The sequence below is a fragment of the Protomyctophum bolini genome (genome assembly GCF_963924005.1).
Source record: "Protomyctophum bolini genome assembly, chromosome: 24".
NCBI lineage: Eukaryota > Metazoa > Chordata > Actinopteri > Myctophiformes > Myctophidae > Protomyctophum > Protomyctophum bolini.
Genome location: NC_137885.1, coordinates 15,589,608 through 15,612,206, shown reverse-complemented (window position 1 = coordinate 15,612,206; position 22,599 = coordinate 15,589,608). Strand labels below are relative to the sequence as shown.

The window sequence follows — 22,599 nt, the reverse complement described above, 5'->3', positions numbered from 1 at the left end:
TTGAAATATGGAGATACGAGGTTTCTGCCTGACAGCAGTGATACTGTATATTAAGCATGAATAAGCGAGGCAATACGATAAGCAATATGACAAGACCTTTACATTGATGTACATTTTGAGAATGTGTTTGAAGGAAGGCCCTGACTTTGCTGTATAATGAGTCGACTTTTAGTAGTAAATATATAGTAGGAGCCTGGCCTTGCAGAGTCGCAGTAAAATCTTTAACATCTATCCAGATATTCACAGGAAACCAGCGAAGATAATCTATTGAATATGGCTGCATTTCTTAGAATCAGTTAATAGTCTACTCTACAGCAGCTGAGTTTGCAACAGTTGGAGACGGGAATTAGATTTCATACTAAGCCCAGAGTACGCTACAGGGAGTTATAGAGGTAGTCTAAATGTGAATTAGATTTCATACTAAGCCCAGAGTACGCTACAGGAGTTATACAGGTAGTCTAAATGTGAATTAGATTTCATACTAAGCCCAGAGTACGCTACAGGAGTTATAGAGGTAGTCTAAATGTGAATTAGATTTCATACTAAGCCCAGAGTACACTACAGGGAGTTATACAGGTAGTCTAAATGTGAATTAGATTTCATACTAAGCCCAGAGTACACTACAGGGAGTTATACAGGTAGTCTAAATGTGAATTAGATTTCATACTAAGCCCAGAGTACACTACAGGGAGTTATACAGGCAGTCTTAGGTCACATTCACACCAGAGAGCGTTGCTGCGATTAAAACGAATCCTGCTGCGCATTTTCAGAAAGTGCACTTCGTTTGGTAGGTGTGAAGGCTCATTCGAATCCTAATGCGTATCAAAGAACCGCATTCTACTCCGAGCAAAAACGGGGGTTTCGCTTCGCTTGATTACGATTCGGTGATTCGGGATTCCGATTTTACGGGGGCCAGTTTACGGGGGCCAGTTTCGAATTGCAGCCGTCCATAGGTGCCCTTTGAGAGCGGTTTTGAAGGAGTCAAGGGATTCACATGTCTTAATGACTGTTGGTAGGCGTTCCACATTTTGGTGCCATAGGATCGAAAATAATTTAGTCCATTTTGTGCTGCCAAGCTGAGACTGAAGGAGTGGGTGGCATTTTGGGGCCAAATAGGAGAATTTCAGAATAAACATTTGTAGCAGCTTATACTGCAGGATTTAAGTACCGGTATATAACTCTGGAGTAGCTACTGCATCAGAAGTGAGGTGTGATAAGGAGTAAAATTACACTGATGCCAACACTGAAGAACACTCAAAAGACAGATGTATTGAAAGCTAGGGTGTGTGAGAGATGGGGAATTGTGTGAATGGTGTGTTGGTTGCTGATTTGTCCTACCACCCTGGCAGAACAAGAAGAGTTGTTGTCCAGAATATTGTTGAAGATCGGGTTGAAAAGAGTCCAAGTGGGTTAGCTTGCCATCATATCATCTTCACAGAATAACTGCAGTCAGAAAACACTGTCATGTTTTATGAAAAACCTGGCCTGTGTAACAAAGGCCACAATTAATTATTTGTAAAATAACATGTAAAATGACATCCACATTTAACAAAACAGCTTAAACAGCAAAAACATTAAGCTTTTAATAAAAAGTAACACATTTCAAACAAAATAAACATGTCAAAGTAAACATTTCAAACATCGTGTTTCACTCATCAATTGAGCAATCTGATTGAATTCACATTGTTATGAATTGACAACAGAGAGACATGGTTGGTAGGATACAGAACCTCACTGGGACATTAGTGTGAATATGCAGCTCTGTATCTTCTAATCTACATAGACCGTCCACCACAGAAAAGGTGGTAAAAGTCTGAGCGGAAAACCAGAAAAAAAGCTTCTATTAGTGAAAGACAGCGGACTATAGTAGAGTCAAAAACTGTGGCCATCCTCTGGCAAGGATGTTTTGATGATTGACAGTTATAAAGGGTCCATAGAGGTCTACTACTAGGGCTGTGTATCTATCAGTGGTGGAAAGTAACTACGTCATTTTACTTAAGTACTGTACTTAAGTACAATTTTGAGGTATTTGTACTTTACTTGAGTATTTCCAATTTCTAGTACTTTTACTTCTACTCCACTATACATCTCAGAGCCAAAACTCATTATCATTACAATGATGCTACTGTAGGCGAGTATTGGAAAGCCAAATCAAGGAAGATGATGAAATCGGGTTAATTGTATTAGACTGTAATATACGATGTGATCTGTTAATCAAAGAGAATCCAATTCCATTAGCTAAAGACTAAATGTCAATAAATACAAGTGCACTGTACATTTAAAGATTAAAAGCCTACGTTCAGAGAAAATGATATTCATCCCATTAACATGGATAATAGTGAAAAAATAATGGATCCACACCATTATACAACAAGAAGTAAATTAACTCGTAGCCTACCTAACCCTTTGAACTGATGAAGAGGTGGTTGGAGAGCGGCCTTAGGCTTCCTAATCCACAACAGCTGTGAGGAAATGGATGGCTTCCGTCTTCCTCAAGGGGAAAACCTTTAACTGCCAAACTATTAAGCAGTTATTTATTATTCTCCACCTGCTGCCACTTAATACAAACACTAGTGCTTCTGACCGACATCGTACCAAGGTGCTTATCCCTGTCATAATGTGTTCCCCAAACAATAATGTATGTTTAAACAGGTCTGCCAAATATGTTATTCCTGTCAGAACGCACGCACGCACACGCACACACTCACACACTCCTCATGTGTACTATGTACTGTATATGTATGAATGAATGTATCATTTTTAACTCTATAATTGGTTATGCCTAGTTTTAGCGACAAATGGAGATCATCACCTCACTACTAGTGAAGTTAAGCATTTAGAGGCGTGTGAGTCCACTCTATAATTTATACTCCACAACTTACTGCATGTTGACAGTCTTGCTGCTACAAAGTATATTGATTTTTACGTTAGCCTCCCCGTAGGACACATTGTCAGACAGTAGTGGTGTTAAAAAGTAAGTGACTGTATAATTCCCAAAGCCAACTCACCGGAAAACATCTCCCACTGACCGCACCTTCCTTGCATCTCTTCAGAGCAGGGATTGATTCAGTATGGATGCTGACGGCACCGAGGACCCGAGGAGGATTGTGGTGTTGGGGTTGGCACAGGTATAGACACTGACATAAGGATTAAAAGGAAGCCATCACAGTTTAATGCTTCGATGGTCTGACTGCTTCACGAAGCCAAGGCAGTCGATGTGGTTTGCGGGCAAGGAAAAAAAAGCCCCACCTCTCCTGAAACCTCCTGTCCCTTGGGAGAACCTTTGGAGAGTTCCTTAAGGCCTATTCATATACATACTCCAGTTTTAGGTGAAGAGGTGGCCACTGAAACGGTGGTTAGTAAAAACAGAGAGATGTTTGGGTGAGCGCCGTTGAAGCGTTCACCACCGCAGCGTGACGTCATGTTGTAGTTCTCGGTGGTCACCTTATCAACTAAAACTGTGTAACCGAGTATGAATACGCCTTTCGTGTGTTTCAAATGAATCCCTAGTTTTTCTTTTACTTTACCGTACCTTGCAGTGCACCCTATTCGTACCATACAGTAGCAATGTAATACAAACAATGCAAATGGAAACTAACTTTGATGTACAAGTACACCCCCTGGACATGACGTTAGTATGTCGCAGGGACTTTGGTATGACCTGGCTGGGGATCAAACTCTAACCTTCCAGTGTCAGCGCAGCCGCAGACTCTACCCCACAAGGCCAAATCTTTCTTCTCAAAGTAATTTATAAGTAAATGCAAAATGTATCCGTTTTATAGGTACATTTTTACAATCTCAGTTAAAATAAGAATATTGTTTTACGTCAGCCCTCAAATATAAAGTATAGCTCATTTGAGGGACAGTGAATAGGAAACTCAAACTGTATTTCAATTCATAGGGGAAAAACACTAATTCTGACAATACTGATAACTACAGCACATTTGGCACCAAAGTTCAAAGTTTTATTCATCTCATTTTTACAGTGAACAATATACAAAAATATAAAGTACCAAAAGTTCACAGTGTCCGAAAGGCAGTGTTCAGTTAAACTCACGTAAAATCAATCATATTCAATAACAACAGATGTGTGGGAGTTTTCTTCTTTTTTTGAGGGTGTGGGGGGAGGGGGGGTCAAGCAAGTTCCTTTTGACTTTTCCTTTAAAGATCAACACATTGTGTGAGAGATACACACGATGTATGTGAGAGTACCACCAGTGTTCGTTGCATAGAAGGCAATGCAGCCCTTTATACATGCAAATAGCAGCACATCCAGTCAAGACACCACTGTGCCCCTAGTGTAAAGAATTTAAGCCTAATTTACATATTGTCATATAGGATGGTGTGGCTCGCCCCCAAAATAACTCATTAGTAAAAGCGGATATTTTCAGCGGAGTGTACATTGGGCTCAAGTGAAGAATGCTATTTGTCCAAAAAACGGTCATACTTAAGTAGATCTACAGCACATGCAAGTTCACTCCTCACACAGGCATGTGCACTTACAAGCACGCAACCATGCAAACGTGAACGAGCGCGCACACGCACGCACGCACGCACGCACGCACGCACGCACGCACGCACGCACGCACGCACGCACGCACGCACGCACGCACACACACACACACACACACACACACACACACACACACACACACACACACACACACACACACACACACACACACACACACACACACAATACAGTACACACACTCTCACACAAACCAATACTTACAGCCAGACGTAATTAATTCATCGGTAAAATGCCACATTGTGTCAGGAATATGCAGTTGCTTACATCACTGGGGCTCGGTGCTTCATGCTACATAATCATATAAAACAGAGAGAAATGCCTCCAATTCATTGCTTGGTCTTCAAGATATTTACAAAGTACATACAGTAATTACATCCGTAAGCAAAAAACAACAACATGTATGTGGGATAATGTACATTTTACAACACACAGTACCTTTGATTATTGTCATTGGAGGAATGCTGTTGCACAGAATTGACAGCTTAGAAACTATGAGGCGAAGGGGGAAAGTGGATAATCTTGGCGTGTTGTAGCGTGTGTTAAGGGACTTGACGTGATCTCGCCCCATTCATCACCATCATCGTCTGGTTTTGGCCCACACACCAACCGCTTGTCTGTATGATATGGGCTGTTCCAAACATGCATTTGCGCACGCACACACACACACACACACACACACACACACACACACACACACACACACACGCACACACACACGCACGCACACACCAATCAACCATTTGTCGGGGGAAAAAAACCAACAAAAAACGTGCTGTTCTCATTACTAAGAAATCTCCAGGCCACGGAAAGGACTTGTGAAAAATGATACCGTGATGCAAAATGTGCTGAGAGAGAAAGCAGTGTTTACACAAGCCCACGGTAATAATGTCCACACTTATCTCACTCCGTCTGTCCAGGGAGCCAGCAGGGCTGCCGGTGCTACGACGTGCTCTAAATTCAGAACGCATGACAACAAGAATAACATTTCCCTTTGACATGACGTGTAAAAAAACAAACTAGAATAGCACCCTTTACTAAACAGATCACACTGCTGCCGGTGCTTATCAGCAAGGGCGTTCTGACGGCCCCTGACTGGAGTCTTTTTTAAATTTTCCTCCTGGAGAAAATGTCAAGCAGAACCCCTCCAGTTGAGCAGTGAGTGATGTGAGGTACAGTTTTCCTCTCTCCAAGACCCTCTCTATCTCTCTCTGTGCCTTTTGCTGTTCACTCAAAAATCACATTCCGCTTAAAAAGACATGTAGCCTGGATGAACGGGCATCTGCTCCTATTCCTGTAGTCAAGTCACATGACAAGAAATGGATTTTGATTTTGCAGCAGTTCACTGTAGTGCAAGGGTTTGCTCAGGCCAAACACTTGTCGGTAACAACACTGTACTGTGACGGGGCATTTTTTTAAAAACTTTTGACCACTTAAACCCTCTATCGTCTCTGTCGGGTGGAAATCTCATATGTTCAAAACTGTTACTTTTCAGGATTCCCAAAAAAGAAAAGTAGCTCAAAGCAAGCTCAAACGTTTCGAGCGTGTATATCTGCTATTTTTGATACTTGTGTGACGCTGTAGTATGATCAAAGGGCGTTCATTTCCGAAAAATACAAAATAAGTAGAATATGGAGGCAAGAGGGAAACTTGTACAGCACTTTAAATCAATACTTAGTTGACTGCGGTCGGCTCTGTACATGGTACGTCCTCTTTTCCCCTCAAAACCAAATCTCTTGACAATAGCCGATGTACAAGCTCACAACGCGTGGAAACATGGCGTGTTGTAAGCTTGTAGACCTGCTATATTTCGAACGTTCCAACCCAGATTAGGGATGCTTATAGGGTTCAAGTGGAAGAGGTAGCTCATATAACACTGAGGTGAACCCGACAGATCTGACGACACCGTCCGTCCGTCACGGACCGGCCGCGGTCTTGCCCCGCGGGAAAAAGGTCCGCAAGCTAGTGTCCCGGGCGCCGTGCATGAGGAAGCCTGTCAAACGTGTCTTTCCTCGCTATTGTTTCACCCCCATACACTCCAGTCTACCATCCGTGAAATATGAAAAATGAAAGCAAGCGGGCTGCCAACATGCCTCTGTGAGTATCTTCTGACCCCTTGAATCCTTTGCCCCGCACGCACGCACACATGCACGCACAAACACCCCAGATCGAGGCTAACGACTCAGGGGAGGATTTCTCACGACACATTAGCTCTGGTCCTCGTCCCACGGATAGTGCCGCTTTGTCACAGAAAAACATCCACATCAGAAAGAGTGATCGTGCGTTCTTGCGAGAATAGATGGAGCACAGTTTGTGATAAACGTGTCCCAAAGCTGCCCGTTATTCCACAATAGCACAGCATTGGGACTCAGTCCTCGTTAGAATTTGCCTTGACAAACATTTGAGTGCATTCGGCGAGCAGAAATTATGAAAATGCTAAAAAGAAGCGTAGCTCATTCATCGGGTTTCTCTTCAGTGTGATATATCCTTTGCTTCATCCCCAGTTCGCATCGAAAAAGCAGCAAATGCATGCAGTGAATTCATCTGAAATGTGATTATCACGTTGTCCGCCACCGCGCCGCATTGCATTTCTTTTGTGAATCATAGTCGGAATCCTTTTTTTCTGCTCGTACACTCAAAGGATTTGATGCAGGCGGTCTGGCTCATTTTGAAAAAGGCAAGCGAGACAAGCGGCCGCAAAGTCTTGTAAAGGTTTACATTAAAGTTGTCTGAATGTATAGACATCACATGGTATTTAACAAAAAAAAACGATGTGTACTGTAGTTTAGCGCACGCTTAACCTAAAACAGCACAGGCTCTCAATTTCAGTAAAGACGAAATATCGTGCTTCACGGAGTAACTGTAAAGACCACGGATGGGGTCCGTGGTGATGGACCTGTGGGGATTTTGTAGACTTCTGCACACAATGGTTTTGTGCTGCTGAATACGAATGCATTCTTGGATGTGGAAGCTTCTGGCCTTGGCCAGAAGCTCCGGGGAGGGGTGGGTCTGGCTCCAAGCCCACATTTACGCTTTGGCAAAACCCTACGCAGAACCCCCTACCACGAATGGAGGAGCTGCAAAATACAAGAAGAAACAGTTTGTGGTGGGGGGGGTTTCAGTTTGCAACAGGGGCTTTTGTTTAAGGGGGCTGGGGAGGACCTCCAGGCATCTCGCTTTTCTTTTGGGGGTGGGGGGGGGGGGGGGGAGGGTGCCTTCGTTGGGTGGCGGGTGGGTGGGCGTTCTCGATCCGTGGGCTCGCCTCTCAGCTGTGCATGTAGTTCCGACAGGGAGAGTCGGGGTGGAAGTCGTACTTGCTGAGGCTCGGGGGGTAGTAGGTGGTGGTGTAGACGTTGCTGGAGGGGAGAGGTGAGCTGAAGTAGTTGCAAGTCTCGTCGTTGGCGTGCAGGTTGTTCTTGTTCAGTGTCTGGAGGATCGAGAGAGGGAGGGAGAGAGATATGAGGTTCAGATGAGGTTAAACTGGGTACTCAGAAAAGCACTATATAAATTTGAGATATTATTATTATTATAAGGAAATTCAAAGTTCTTCCAAATGACGGTGGAGGTCGGGCTGATGAAGTGCTGTCCTGTGACCTTTAACGAGCTCAGCTGAGAGATATTTGGGGGTGGGGGGGAGGGGAGAGACTATTGAGGCTTGAGGCCCCAAATGTCCCCGAGATCTCATTTAACACATTTTGACCTGACGTCGAAATTAAAAAAAAAATCTTCTAAATTATATGTAATTGGCCGCCGACCCCCATCTGAAAACATGTTGTTCCAGGGACCTCCCAGAAGCAAAGAAATTAGTTAAAAACATTCTGAAAGAATATATTATATTCAAAGATTTGCACTGCATTTCCACAATTTTTCAAAAATAGCAGACTTACAAGCTTGTAGATCTGCTATATTTCAACAGCTAAAGCATAACATAACATAATTAAAACACCAAAAGGGGTTCCCGCCCAGAATGGATTAAACTGAGATGGTGCAAGCATTGCCTTTTGGAAAACTAAAAGTCTATTTGTGACCTTGGGTCGAAGTTTACAATGAAAACCTGCATTTCCCGGCAGTCGCTCGGTCACGCCTCCATGTACTGTATATGGTCACGCCTCATGACATCACGCCTCCATATATGGTCACACCTCGTGACATCATGCCTCCATATATGGTCACGCCTCGTGACATCACGCCTCGTGTCACCACATATGAAGATCACGACACTGACCTCATCAAACCCTGGATAGCCATACATGGAGAAGACTGGATCTTCACCCTCCCAATAATTCCCAATGGGGAATTGGGAATTGGCTTTACTAAATTGGGACTTGAAGGGAAGAAAATGTTTTTTCTTTTTTCTTTTGTCTTGAAGGGGCATGTTTTGCGCAATAATAGTCTTTTCATTATGTCTGCCCTATGATCTCTGAGATTGTTTTCTCTGAGAAATTACAATAAAAAGATTTAGAAAAGAAAGAATGTCTATATGATCTTACATATATGTCATGTATTCCAAATACACAGCCATAGATCGGTCATATTCCGCGCACAGTTACCAGACTGACCTCGTCGGCATTTAAACTGTGCACCCACCCAATAATTAATTCCTAAGACAATTGTCAATTGTGTGCGCCATAATGTTTGTGCTTCCCAAACATCGACTGTTACCAAAGGAAGTTTTTATATTTTCAGTCTAGCGTTTCCTCATGTAAAAGTGTAAAACATGTCTCTGCCGGAACTTTCACATGTGTATGAAACTAGAGGACAATATCTGAATCAAAGTCTTACGAATGAATTACTGGGTGAGTATACACGCAGTGCTACAAGTTTACATGCTGACGTGGTCAGTCTGCTAACTGCTCAGATAGGACTGACATATGGCTGTGTATTTGGTATTTGGAATACATGAAATGTATACAAAGATTACAGACATTCTAGGGCTATTAACAATATTGGAAAGGTGATGATTAGGAAAGCCAGACAATAACGGCAGACAATATTATTGGCTGGTGTGAGCGTCACAGAAAAAGCAAAACCTCAGTCTTTGAAATCTTAATGCATTTGTCCAGGAAGATTTAATACTTGTCCCGTACAAGTGGACAAGCCTTAATGTCAAGCCCTGATATATATTGTATACTGGCCTTCATATTGGCTCTGAATGACCAGTTGGCTGCAGTAGAGAAACAGTAGAGTGGAGGTCAGACAATGTGCAGAAACAATATGGTGGCTGTCAGACTCACTGGGTCTAGGTCTGAGTCTACTGTTCCAACCATCAATCTGACCTCTTTGACTTGCCCTCGTCTTCTATGCAGCTCACGGTTCTGATCCTCAGGACCCAGAAGAAAACTATTTAGCGGGGGATGGCGGTGCGGGGGATTTTTGAACACCCCTCTCGGACTAAAGATGAACTTTCCAGATCATTCTTACTTTTAGTTTTTCCTACTGCGTCTGAATTCCCCCATTGCAGTGCAACCTCTTTCTCTTTTTACCTTCACACTTTCAATCTGTTCACTTTATACATTGTGTGCTGACTCAGGTCTCAAAGAGGTGCAACGAGGGAACAGGACATTCAGTTTGACAAGTAAGTACACCGTGTACAGTCAAATAATGTACCTTCCTTCCTTCTATTCCACCGTCACTAACCTCATTTGGATTATTGCAGATAGCTCAGTATAGGATATAGAGCCTGGCGTCAAACACCACAATTCATGCCTACAGTCAGTGACATAGTGTCGATACGCGGAGGCACACGCACACACTAAACGTGTCTAGTATCTCCAATCAATAGTGGGAGTTACTAGACACACACGAGGGTTTCAGGGGGGGAGGCAGGAACTAATTAGCCTGGGTAATCCTATCACCGGGGATCAGCTGTTTGAGTGATGGTCTTTCCAAAACAAGTTAACGAGAACAAACGAGGATAATTAACCCCATGAACCCAGCTTCTAGCTGCTACTTTTGATACTTTTGTGTGACGCTGTAGTGTGTTCAAGTAGGGGCTAATTTATTAAAAAACACATAAAGTCTGAATATCGAGATGACAGGGTTCTGCCCAATGTTGTTTTTGGCAGCAAATTTAGATTGTAGTTTCAGTCAATGGGCTGTATTTTGCGTGTCTTAAGTACCAGGTCTTATTCCCTAACTTGAGTAAACTAAAGACCTGGAGGCGTGATCAATGCCATTTGGCTATACTGAGTGGCCAAAGAGCATTGACCACGCCTCCAGGTCTTTAGTTTACTCAAGTTAGGGAATAAGACCTGGTACTTAAGACACACAAAATACAGCCCATAGTCTCTTCAATAGTTTTCATTTAGTTCCAGTCACATTTTAGTCACCGGTTGGTTGTCTTAGTGTCGACGAACATTTTCCGTCTTGGTTTTAGTCGACCCACCTTGAACTCCATGGGCGTGTACTTCTCGTTCTTGGCCATGGCGGCGGCGTTGCCGTGCTTGTTGTAGCTGAGGTGGTTGGGCGTGCTGGGGTGCACGGCGGCCGACTCGGCGGCCGGCCGGCTCGTCCTCTGGCAGTACGCGTACGCCATCACCGAGAGCAGCACCGCCGCTAGGAAGCTGGCCACGCCCACCGCCACCAACTGGAACAAGGTGAAGGCTGAGGAGGAGGAGGAGGAGGAGGAGGAGGAGGGGAGAGTCAAGTTGTTTTTATTTGTTATTATCACATTTCATACCGCAGTGTTGTTTACGTCGACGAAAACGAAGACGAAAAATGTCCGTCGACTACCTTTTTCCACTGACGAAAACTAAATGGAGACTAAATGAAAACTAAGCTATGATGACTAAATATACTGTCGATTTTGTCAACAAATAAAAACTAGACTAAAATGTTACGAAGGGACTAGTGGACAAGAGATCCAGTATAAGTCGTTTTACACTTGGTTGCATGCAAGTGTAAAATCAGTCATTACGACGGCCTCAAGGCCCGCCAAAACACATTTTAGTCGACTTAATCAACTGTATATTTAGTCGACTAAAACTAGACTAAAAACTAAAATAGTCCAGGTTACTAAATTAAAACGTTGCAAGAGAGATGTTATGAACAAACTGACAAATCTCATCCCACACGTACACGCACACACACACTCCCACGAGGGCATGCATGCATGTTGGTAGTGAGCCGGTCAGAGATGTATTAAGGAGCTAGACCACTTAAAGCCTCGACAATAGTGAGTATAGTGCGTTCATTGATTCTATATCAATGAAGTGATCTGAGAGGTGGACAAGGGGACAGACTGGATCGTTGGACAGGCAGCGGGAACAGAGAGGAGGACGACGAAGGGAACAAGAGATGACAAGGACAGTAGAGGAAGTGGGGAGGGGTGAGGAGAGTAAAAAAAGACGAGAGGTAAGGAGAGGGAGAGTGATTTAGGAATGCTGCCTAAAAGAAACAAATAAAAAGCACATTAAAAGAATGAAGATTCATGAGCTTCCGCCCGGCGACTGCTGTGCGCGCGTCACAATAAGCGAATCGGACATCTAGTCCCGTTGACTTCTTTAGCAGCCAGTGTGGGGGTGAAGGGCCGGGTAGGGAGGGGTCGTCCATGGGGAGACAGACTGTGATGAATTGGGGTAGCGTGGACTCGTCCTGGGAAGCGACGGGATTTGGCAGGGCATGACAACAAGTGCCCTATAGCTCCCCAAAAGATTAACTGAGAGGGTGAGCAGTGTCGGCTGTTGTGGGCACGTGCAAGTGAGTGCGTGCGTGCGTAAGTCAGAAAGACTATGTTTTTCTTTTTTTTTTACTCTTTTAATTTTATTATCTTTTTTGAGAGAGAGAGAGAGAGAGAGAGAGAGAGAGAGAGAGGGGTAAGAAAAACTTACATCCACAGCGCTGATCTTCCTCTTGTCCGGGTAAGATGACTGCAGGGAGAGAGAGAGACACACACACACACACACACGCACACGCACACGCACGCACACACACACACACACACACACACACACACACACACACACACACACACACACACACACACACACATGCACACACACACACACACACACACACACACACACACACACACACACACACCAGAAATTTTGAATGCTGACGTACAAATCCACTTTCTTTTCTCCTTTATCTTAATTTCTTTACCATCTTATTTCCACAGGCAAAGATTTAGGAAGTCAGCATTCCTTTGTATGTTCTTTTGTGGGGAACAGACAGAAAGACAAAACGATATTTCCACATTTGAGCGGCACTGCACTGGGAAAGATAATTCCTCCTCATTTTCCTGGTGAGGTTATACAAAGTTGCAAACGCTTGGTTATAAAAACCAAAAAAAAAAATTGCGACGGCAAGATTATCCATTAAATATATGTAATTACATCTCAGGAAGATGAAAGATGTACAGTATGACCACTCATTTATTTCCTTCAAAAACAACTTGTGCATATTATAACCTCGTTGTGGCTTACAAGGACACACTTCTCTCTCTCTCTCTCGCACGCTGTCTCTCACCCTCTCCTGGCCTTCCTGCTGTCTGTCACAGCAAATATTAAAAAAACAAAAACAAGAGAGAGTGTACTATAGGCTACCTCCAATGTCCTGTAAGGAAGAAAGAACTGCTGAGGTTGGTTGGTTTAACAAGGTCCGGTGAGGCCAATCTGAGGGGCCATGGCCTTATGGCCTCGTTGAAACTCCTGCCCTGATTGGAACAATAATTATCCTTACAGGAGGAGTCACAAATCTGCCAAACAGCGGAACTGCACACATTGCAGCCTCTCAAACCTGCCTTTGCAGATGCTTCAACAAATTAGACGTTGAATTATTCATGGTTAAAAGCAATTTGCTGCTGTCTGCTCAAGGTTTGTTTATTTGGACAGGGCAGAGAATATTTGCAATATTTGCATCTTTGACAGACACAAACTCAAAATAACGACTACATGGTGTGGAAAGTTTGCCTGTCTTTCACCTCGCCCATGAGTCCTTATCTTCCTGCATGTTATAGTTTAGCACAGGGGTGCATGCTAAAAAAAGAACAGTTCTAAAACGGTTAGTCACGTGACCGTAAATTTCACCGATAACCCACACCTTCAATCACTTTATATAATTCCCAGCCGATTCCGCATCTCTGTAGCTGTACTGGGGAAGGGGAGCGCTTGATTGCCTTACAAACCCATGCCATGCGGTGCCGTCTAAAATACCCGATAACCTAAGACCTCTCGTGGCTTATTGCTTAAATCCACAATGCATTGCAAAGTGTGCCCCAAAATTGGTTAATGGGGGTTTTACTAGTGCATTTTAAGTGGTAGGAGTTACCTGGCACCTCGCGGGCCTGGCACGGCCTGGCCTGGGTGAGGTTGCCCTGGCAGAGGCTGGCGGCCTCCGGCTCCCTGTCCTCGCCACACGCGCGACTCCGCCGCTGCAGACCCTCCTCGTCACAGTCGCCCCACTCGCTCCACCCGCCCCAGCCTTGAAGGAACGCGTGGTAGAGAGAGAGAGAGGAGAATGCATGCATGAACACCTCCACAGGTGCGTGCGTGCGTGCGCGCGCGTGTGTGTGTGTGTGTGTGTGTGTGTGTGTGTGTGTGTGTGTGTGTGTGTGTGTGTGTGTGTGTGTGTGTGTGTGTGTGTGTGTGTGTGTGTGTGTGTGTGTGTGTGTGCGTGCGTTACTATACATGTGAGGGAATTTGAGAAATAGACATTTTGAGGACCATTTCGCTGGTCCTCAAGATAATTAATTCTATCATAGTTAAAATCTGCTTTTAGAGTTAGGTTTACAATTAGGAAAATGTACAGGTTGGGAATAGAGTTAGGATTAGGCATTTCATTTAGAGGTAATAATCTTTTTCTGCCTTATGGGTAAAAAACTAATTACATTAATAAAATCATCGTCCCTCACAAGTTCTATAATTATAAATATTAACGCACACACACACACGTGCACGCACGTGTGTGTGTGTGTGTGTGTGTGTGTGTGTGTGTGTGTGAGTGTGTGCGTGTGCGTGCGCCGTACCTTCGCAGGTGTGCGTGTTGCAGAGGGCCTCCTCCGTGTGCAGGCCGATGCAGATGTCTCCTCCGTTAGCGGGGGCGGGGCTGGAGCAGGTGCGCGTGCGCTGGTAGTGGCCTCCTCCGCAGGAGGTCGAGCACTGGGTCCACGGCGACCAGCAGGACCAGGCGCCACTCACTGGAACAGAAAATACACACACACACGCACACACATGCACACACACACGCACACAAACACACACACACCATTGTAAAACTCATCCACTGCCGCGGTTGCGCTCTTTCAAATGGTCTTCCATGCCGGGACCTTCAGTCGGTAGTTTTATTTTTAAAACCCCGAAATCACCCCCCCATGACATGACATGACATGACATGACATGACATGACATGACATGACATGACATGAGGTGCAAACTGAGAGCCGTGACTTCCAACAGCAACTGAATATCTTTCCAATAAAACAAACAAAGTAAAAACAAATAGTAACAGTAAATACTAGCCTAATATATATAACTATCTGTTGTCTTCTAAGAGTTCATAATATAGTAACATCCATTTTTTACAGCTACACCTTTTTTTAACCCCCATTTCTCCTCAATGTATTTGTTGCCACTTGATGAATGAGAACGTTTTGAGGGGCCATGCATGGGTGTTTCTGGGGTTGTTTTTAGAGTCTCATTACCTGGGCAGGCCTGGGAGTTGCAGTCCTGGTACTCGACAGGGGAGCCCGAGCAGCTGTTGGGCGTGGCCTTGCCCTGCGGAGTGGCACAGGTGCGCTTGCGCGTGCGGAACCCTCTGGAACACTCCCGGGAGCAGGCGGACCACGTTTCCCATGATCCCCAGCGAGCGCCTTGGGGTCGGGTCACGGGTCGGCCGCTGGTCTTCACCAGGTCTTCAACCAGAGCTGGAATATACAGACGTTTCAGTCATTCAGTATTTTAGCCGTGACGTGAGCGCCCCCTCCTGAGATGCTTCCGGGTCCTACTTTTGTGTCGCTTTTGTGTATAGAGTATAGAGTTATACTGTGTCCCTCCGTCTGACTAAATCTGAGACGAAAACAACCACAAAGGCTCATTTTACCGCTTTCCTTGCAACAACAAAGCTACTGGTCTCCCAAATCTGGCTGTGACAGGCCGTCTGCCCCACACTGAATACTATCGCCATTTTATTTCATTGTGTCAACTAAATCCTCATTAATGGAAACTAGATTCAACACACGTTCTAAATATGCCCCCGAAATATTGTACTGAGCAAATGGACTGTTTTACCACCTTCAATAATAATGATAATAATAGTCTTTATTGTCTCCACATCATATATTTTCTTTGTCATACACACTTGCACAGAACATTAATAATTCTACTGGAGTTGGAAGCATTGAGACCCATTTTAACCCTCAATGGCTTCCTTTCTGAAAAATAATGCCATCGTAAAAAGATTCAGACGTTTAGATATTCTATTTACAATGAGATGCGGACGGGAGCTGGTGCAACTTGGACCCGGACGTAACTAGGACTACAAAATGACGTCGGACTTAAATACAGAATTGTGTTTATTTGTGTTCCATTACAGTATGTTCTGCTGTTGTATTGATGCAATGTGCTTTGTCCCTATTTCGAGATTGTCATTATTATAGGCAAACATTTTCCTAAAATGTAATACAAAACAAAGTATGTGACAAAGTTTATAGGGTATATAACTACCGCACAGTACATATTCGACATACCCATTCACTCGACATTTTAGGAGAGAATCTAGTCTACTGGGCTTGGAATTGGAATGGGTGGGATGGAACAAAGTGTCTTGCAGACATCCTCACTGGATGTCGTACGTATGGAAGAAAAAGTTGAAACAAAAAAAGAATAATTAGGAAAAAAGGATTATGAACTGAAGCCATGAAAGTGAGAAGACATTTTAGTGCAGACTTGTATCACCCAAGAGTCAACCTACGTATAGCTCCTATTTTATCCAGACCTCATATAAAACTTGACGACGGAACTCGCTCCTCACTAGCCTCCCAGCATGTGGACTTAAGCCCCTCCAAATGCTCCAGAATGCTGCAGCACGCTTGGTCTTCAACCAGCCAAGCCTTTGGCTCCCAGACAGTTACTGCCCACATAGTTTAGTACAGAAACACTGACGTTGGCCTACAAAGCAACCCCCCCCGTACCTTCAAAGCCTGATCCACAACCCTACAACATTACGTTATATCATTGTCATTGACCATTATCATTGATCCTGGTGACGCACAGTTATAGATTCACGACCACATATAGGCTTAAGGCTAAATGCCTAAACCGTAGGTTGTATAAAGGACAATATCATTATATAAACTCAAACTCCTATTGCAGATTAAGCTGGTTTATCACAAATATAAACACCTTGCAGCTTTAGGCTGAAGTATTTCAGACTAGTATTCCACACCACCACTCTCCATCATAAATCATTTGTGAGGTTCAATGTGGGTCGCGACAGAAGTGAACTAGTTCCTCTTCCAGACAATACAGATATGCACGTAATTGCAGCATGGGCCAGCACAAGCACTCAAGTACACGCACGCACACGCACACACGCACGCGCACACACACACACACGCACGCACGCACGCGCGCGCGCGCGCGCACGCACGCACGCACGCACACACACACACACACACACACACACACACACACACACACACACACACACACACACACACACACACACACACACACACACACACACACACACACACACACACACACACACACACACACACACACACACACACACACACACACACACACACACACACACACACACACACACACACACACACACACACACACACACACACACACACGTCGTACATGGAAAACAGGTGCCATCCCTGAGGCTTCCCATTAGGTCAGTAGAAATGTTTCATCCGTATCTCAGACGTTTTGTTTTTGCTCATTTCAAAGGGCTGCGTAAGTGCTAGACAAAAGAAACTTGGCCAGACCGCAGCGCTCCAGATGGCTGTTAAAGGCTTCTGTCAGCTTAGATCAGGGCTCACCGTGCCACTATGCTTGCTTAGCACGCTCCCTTGTATGTAGAGGATGGGTGTGTGTACAGTGTGTGTGCGTGTGTGTGTGTGTGTGTGTGTGTGTGTGTGTGTGTGCGTGCGTGCGTGCAGTATATACATATACAAGCACACAAGTATCCAAACATCAGCACATATACTGATGTTGTTTTGTTTTGTTTGGTTTGAATTTAACAGTGGAAACAAAAGTTTATCCGTGACGTTCCTCTTTCCCTGAGAAGCATATATCTGCATTCCAACGTGTTTTCTTTTAAGCAAAATGTCAAACAAACCAGTGATTCTAAACCTTGTTCATGTCAAGGACCCAGAGTTTGATATGCATTAGCTTAGGGCCTCGGACAGGCATATAGGGCTCTATTTTCGTCCATGCTAAACCCCTTATCCCTAAACTACTTGTAAAGAAGTGTAAGGATAAGGCGTATACAATAACACGGCGAAAATAGGGTCCTTAATACCTTGCTATCTCTGGGTATTTATTTAACTCTCTGAGAACGTTACCAAATGGACCGTTCACACTCTCAGAATTACGGACCCCCCCCCCCACGGTCTCTACAGTATATTGATAAACACTTAAATACGTCTACATCCGACTCAAACCCTGACTCACGGTCAGTCTCGCAGGCCCCGGAGCCGTCGTTGGGACAGACGCGGGTCTCCACCTTCCTCTTGCCCAGCTGGAGCTGGTGCGGGTCGGGGAGGAGCGCGCGGCAGGTGTAGCGGGACCTCTGCTCCTGGCGTGCCCCGTCCTGGCTGACGTTGACGGGCATCCAGGGGGTCCAGGGGGTGTTGCGACGCACCTCCGAGCAGGCCTCCAGGTTGCAGGCTTTATATTCCTGGAAGGTGGGTGGGGGGCGGGGGAAGGGGGGGAATCAAAGAAAGAACCCATTAATAAATCACTTTCCCTCCCATTGACGAGTTACACGAGTTAATTGATTGTAGAACAGCTTCCCTCCCATTGACGAGTTACACGAGTTAATTGATTGTAGAACAGCTTCCCTCCCATTGACGAGTTACACGAGTTAATTGATTGTAGAACAGCTTCCCTCCCAATGACGAGTTACACAAGTTAATTGATTGTAGAACAGCTTCCCTCCCATTGACGAGTTACACGGGATAGGTGTCACGTTATGATGACGTCATCAGAAAAACATCCTTCGCACTGACATGCAAAGGGTTCTGGGAAATTGAGGCCCAATGCATTGCAATGGCGGCGGAGGTGTGCAGCGGGCGCGGTTTTCCTGAACGCCACTTTGGATTCTTTTTCAACACTACGACAAGCGATTACACCATATTAAAGAGGATTTTCATGAAAAGATCATGTCGGCGTGGTCGTTCTATCAAAGGTTAGTGAAATCCAGGCATTGCGATTTAATTAATTCCGCAGTCAAACTGTAAAGTCCTGAAGCTGATTCTACAAATGCCTTCTAAATCAATAGTTCTCAAAGGTTTTTGTGCCAAGCATCCCCCAGATTGACAAATCTGTCATTACGGCGGCATCAAGGCCCTCCAAAATACATGTCAGTCGACTAAATCAACTGTAGATTTAGTCGACTAAAATCGCATGACACTTCGACGACTAAAACTAGACTAGCGCTAGACAACATTCCAGGGTGATTAAAATATGACTAAAACTAAATTAAGTTTCAGTTCAAAGACTATGACTAAAACTAAAACAGAAATTTGCTGCCAAAAACAACACTACTCCGGAATTAAACTTGTTGTAATAAATACATAATAAATTACACAAAACGTACACTGTGGGCTGTGTATAAAGTTAACAGCATGAAAGGAAAGGAAAACACAAAAAGCTCCATCTTGGCTATTATGACAGTGGAAGTGGAACAATGGAAGTGCCCGCGAGAGCACTTAGAACAACATTTACATAAGAGAGCAGTTGGATAATAGCCCATAAAATACACCGTAGACACGCTTAGCATAAAATGGGACGATAAAAGATGCTCATATTAAAATGTATTCAATGCTATGACATAATTTGAAAAGAGAACATTTCATTTCACTTCGGTGCAGTGCTCACATTGTTGCCGCCAGTAATAAACGAATAAAAGCAATAAAAGGGGCGAAACAATGCATTTGATACTCGTGTCATGGATAATGTAGAATCCCCCCTACCAAATTTCGGACCAATCAACACTGACATCCAACACCCACGCAGGCACAAACAAAATAGCCCAATTTACAAATTGTGGAGCTTGAATGGTTCAATATATGAAACCAACCGTACTGAATGAAGAAGAACCATTGTCACACTTTGACTCTCAGGCTCTCAGGTATTGGGAATTGACAGGGTGTGTAAATTACCATTTAAAACCCATTTAGGCCTGACGTCGAAATTTAAGAAAAAATCTTCTAAATCATGACAGTTTTCTGAAATACCTATGTTTATCAGTGGTGCTCAATATTTCATGTCAAGGACCCCCAGAATAATCTGTATTTTGCCGTGGACCCCCATCTGAAAAAAAAATTGTGTTTTTTTAATAGATGTTTTAGTATTTCAAAGTGTCCATGATGTCATGGACGTCCTTCCTGGACTAAAATACCCATAATGCTTTGGTGCACTGCTCTTCCTTGTGGAGAGGCAACATCCAGTAGTCTAGGAAGTAATGTCCATGACATCACAGACACTTTGAAATACAAAAATCTCTAAACACACATATTACCCACATATAAAACCCCAGGAAAGTGTTTCTTATCTCCCAAACATAATAGAAATTAGATCTGGTTGCAAAAGGGGAGAAGTGGCCCTTTAAGAGTGGTCGTACCTAATGTTTATACTCTATGTAACTGACTACACTTGACCACTGAAGGCTGTACTCTTGTATCATGAATATGTTTGATCCTGTTACTTGGTGACATTCATGCTTGCCCCTGGGCTTCTGCAATATAAAACCTGCATAAAAAAAGAGTTTGAGAAAAAAGAAAGACGTGTTGTGAACGCTAGGAGATTGTGAAGCACTTTGGAATGGATAAAGGCGCTACATAAATGCACCATGGCATCTGCCATTACTCTGTGTATAAGCGTGCGTGCGTGTGTTTGTGATTGTGTGCGTTTTCATTTATGTGGATAATAACTTTCAGTCCTTTTTGCTGCTTCGCTAGCAGCTTGAAAACTTTCAGAACGAGCCGTGAAACTAGTCAAGATATATATATATTTTTAAATGTAGTGGTGTGGACATGGCATCCCCGACAGCATTACCCAAATTTTGGGTGGGAACTCCCTTTTGGTGTTTTAAGCATTATGTTATGCTTTAGCTATTGAAAAATAGCAGATCTACAAGCTCATAGCTACGAGCTTGTAGGTCTGCTATTTTTTAAAATGTGCACGCAAATCTTTGAATATACATTCTTTCAGAGCGTTTTTAACTCAAATCTTTGCTTATGCCCCCCCCGGGGTCTCATGAAATTGAGAACCACTGACATAGAAACATGGGTTTTTTCAGAAAACTGTGAGGATTTAGAAGGCATTTGTAGAATCTTTTCTCAGGTCTAAAGTGGGTTAATTGGCAAGTCTTGCATCCCCCCCGTTGAGAAGCCGTGTCTTATAGGGGCGAGATAACGATCGCACATATATACCTTTTGGCGCGGATCGTTTCCAGAAAGGCTACGATAATAAAGAGTTCAAACCAGCTCACGAACAGCAGGTGGTCTCCAGCCTAATGGCACGTCGGAGAAATCAATAGTCTCTCATTTATTTATTTATTTTAATTGAAAAAACACTTAAAAAGAGAGGCCGACGAAATATCATGCAGTATATATCTCGGCCGTGTCCTTCTGGCTGCTCCAGAGTCTGGACTGAAGGCACAGCGTGACATTTTGAACAACTTGAAAAAGTCAGTATCCTCTTTGAAAAACCGACCTCTGTAGACTTGCTTTCACTGGTTGATTATATATTTAACTTGATTATTAAATATCTATCTATCTATCTATCTATCTATCTATCTATCTATCTATCCATTTTATTACATTTAAACTTGCTGTGTCTATATTCTAGCGTTTCCACGCGAGAAGATGGGCAGATTGCCGCAGCCTTGGCTAACAAATGACACCATAATGAATGTAACTCTGAGGCAGGCTGGTGGCGGCGGAGTCATAATGGGACCTTTATCTTCATTTTCCATTTTTGGGAGCTGCTGAACTGTATTATTGGGCTCAGTGAATTAGGAGGGCGGGTAAAATAGCAGGGACACAACTAAGTGGTTTGGTGCCTGAGCATAAGTTATGGAAGGAGAAGACAAAAAAGTTACAGAGAAAGGGGGCTGAATATACTGGCTCTCACTCTGGAAGAGAGAGGCTGTGATGAATGGACAAATCAATGTGTTCTGATGTCGTAATCGATCGTAGCAGTAGCAGCGGTGATGTTTTTAAGCATTCAATTGACACGGGTCTCAAAGTGTTCTGAAGGTATCAGCGTCGCCTCAGTTGGATAATACTGCAGCAGACAAGTTGTTTGGAATAAATGCGCCCACGAACAGCCTGAGTGTATTTCTATTTCTATTTCTGTCATGCTTTTGTATTTTCCCTCCATTGCAGCTTTGTTACTAATTTTATGATATTTTACTTGCTTTTGCAAAGGCCCAATTTCTAATTGAGGATTAGTGAAATTCTATAATTTCCTGTCCTGTCCTCTCCTCTCCCTGCAAAACATGATGAGGTACAGTATAATTCGTTGCTGCCGGGACTCGGGAGGAAACCTCATAACTCAATTTTTGGCATAAATCAGTGCTATTGAGCACTCTTTACGTATGTGTGTTGTTTCGAAAATATTGAACCAATGGAAAGTAGTAAAAAGTGTTTTGGACAAAACTTTGGACCCTCAAAATGTCTGCTAAAGCAACCACCTACATCCTGGTGGTGGTGAGGTGTGATAATAATACCATGGTACATCCTGGTGGTGGTGAGGTGTGATAATAATACCATGGTACATCCTGGTGGTGGTGAGGTGTAATAATAATACCATGGTACATCCTGGTGGTGGTGAGGTGTAATAATAATACCATGGTACATCCTGGTGGTGGTGAGGTGTAATAAT

The 22,599-nt window shown here is 43.8% G+C and overlaps 1 protein-coding gene across 1 annotated transcript in view; it reads right to left on the bottom strand.

The window, feature by feature from the left end:
• Positions 1-3,952: 3,952 nt before the first annotated feature.
• LOC308312006 (semaphorin-5B-like) overlaps positions 3,953-22,599 on the bottom strand; it is a 100,005-nt gene continuing 81,358 nt past the window's right edge. The window contains exons 17-23 of the mRNA XM_080758851.1: positions 18,160-18,385; positions 15,174-15,395; positions 14,499-14,669; positions 13,802-13,954; positions 12,361-12,399; positions 10,917-11,134; positions 3,953-7,958 (exon numbers count right to left, since the gene is read on the bottom strand). Coding sequence (XP_080614977.1) covers positions 7,797-7,958; positions 10,917-11,134; positions 12,361-12,399; positions 13,802-13,954; positions 14,499-14,669; positions 15,174-15,395; positions 18,160-18,385 — 1,191 coding nt within the window. The 3' untranslated portion in view covers positions 3,953-7,796. The remainder of the gene's footprint in view (positions 7,959-10,916; positions 11,135-12,360; positions 12,400-13,801; positions 13,955-14,498; positions 14,670-15,173; positions 15,396-18,159; positions 18,386-22,599) is intronic.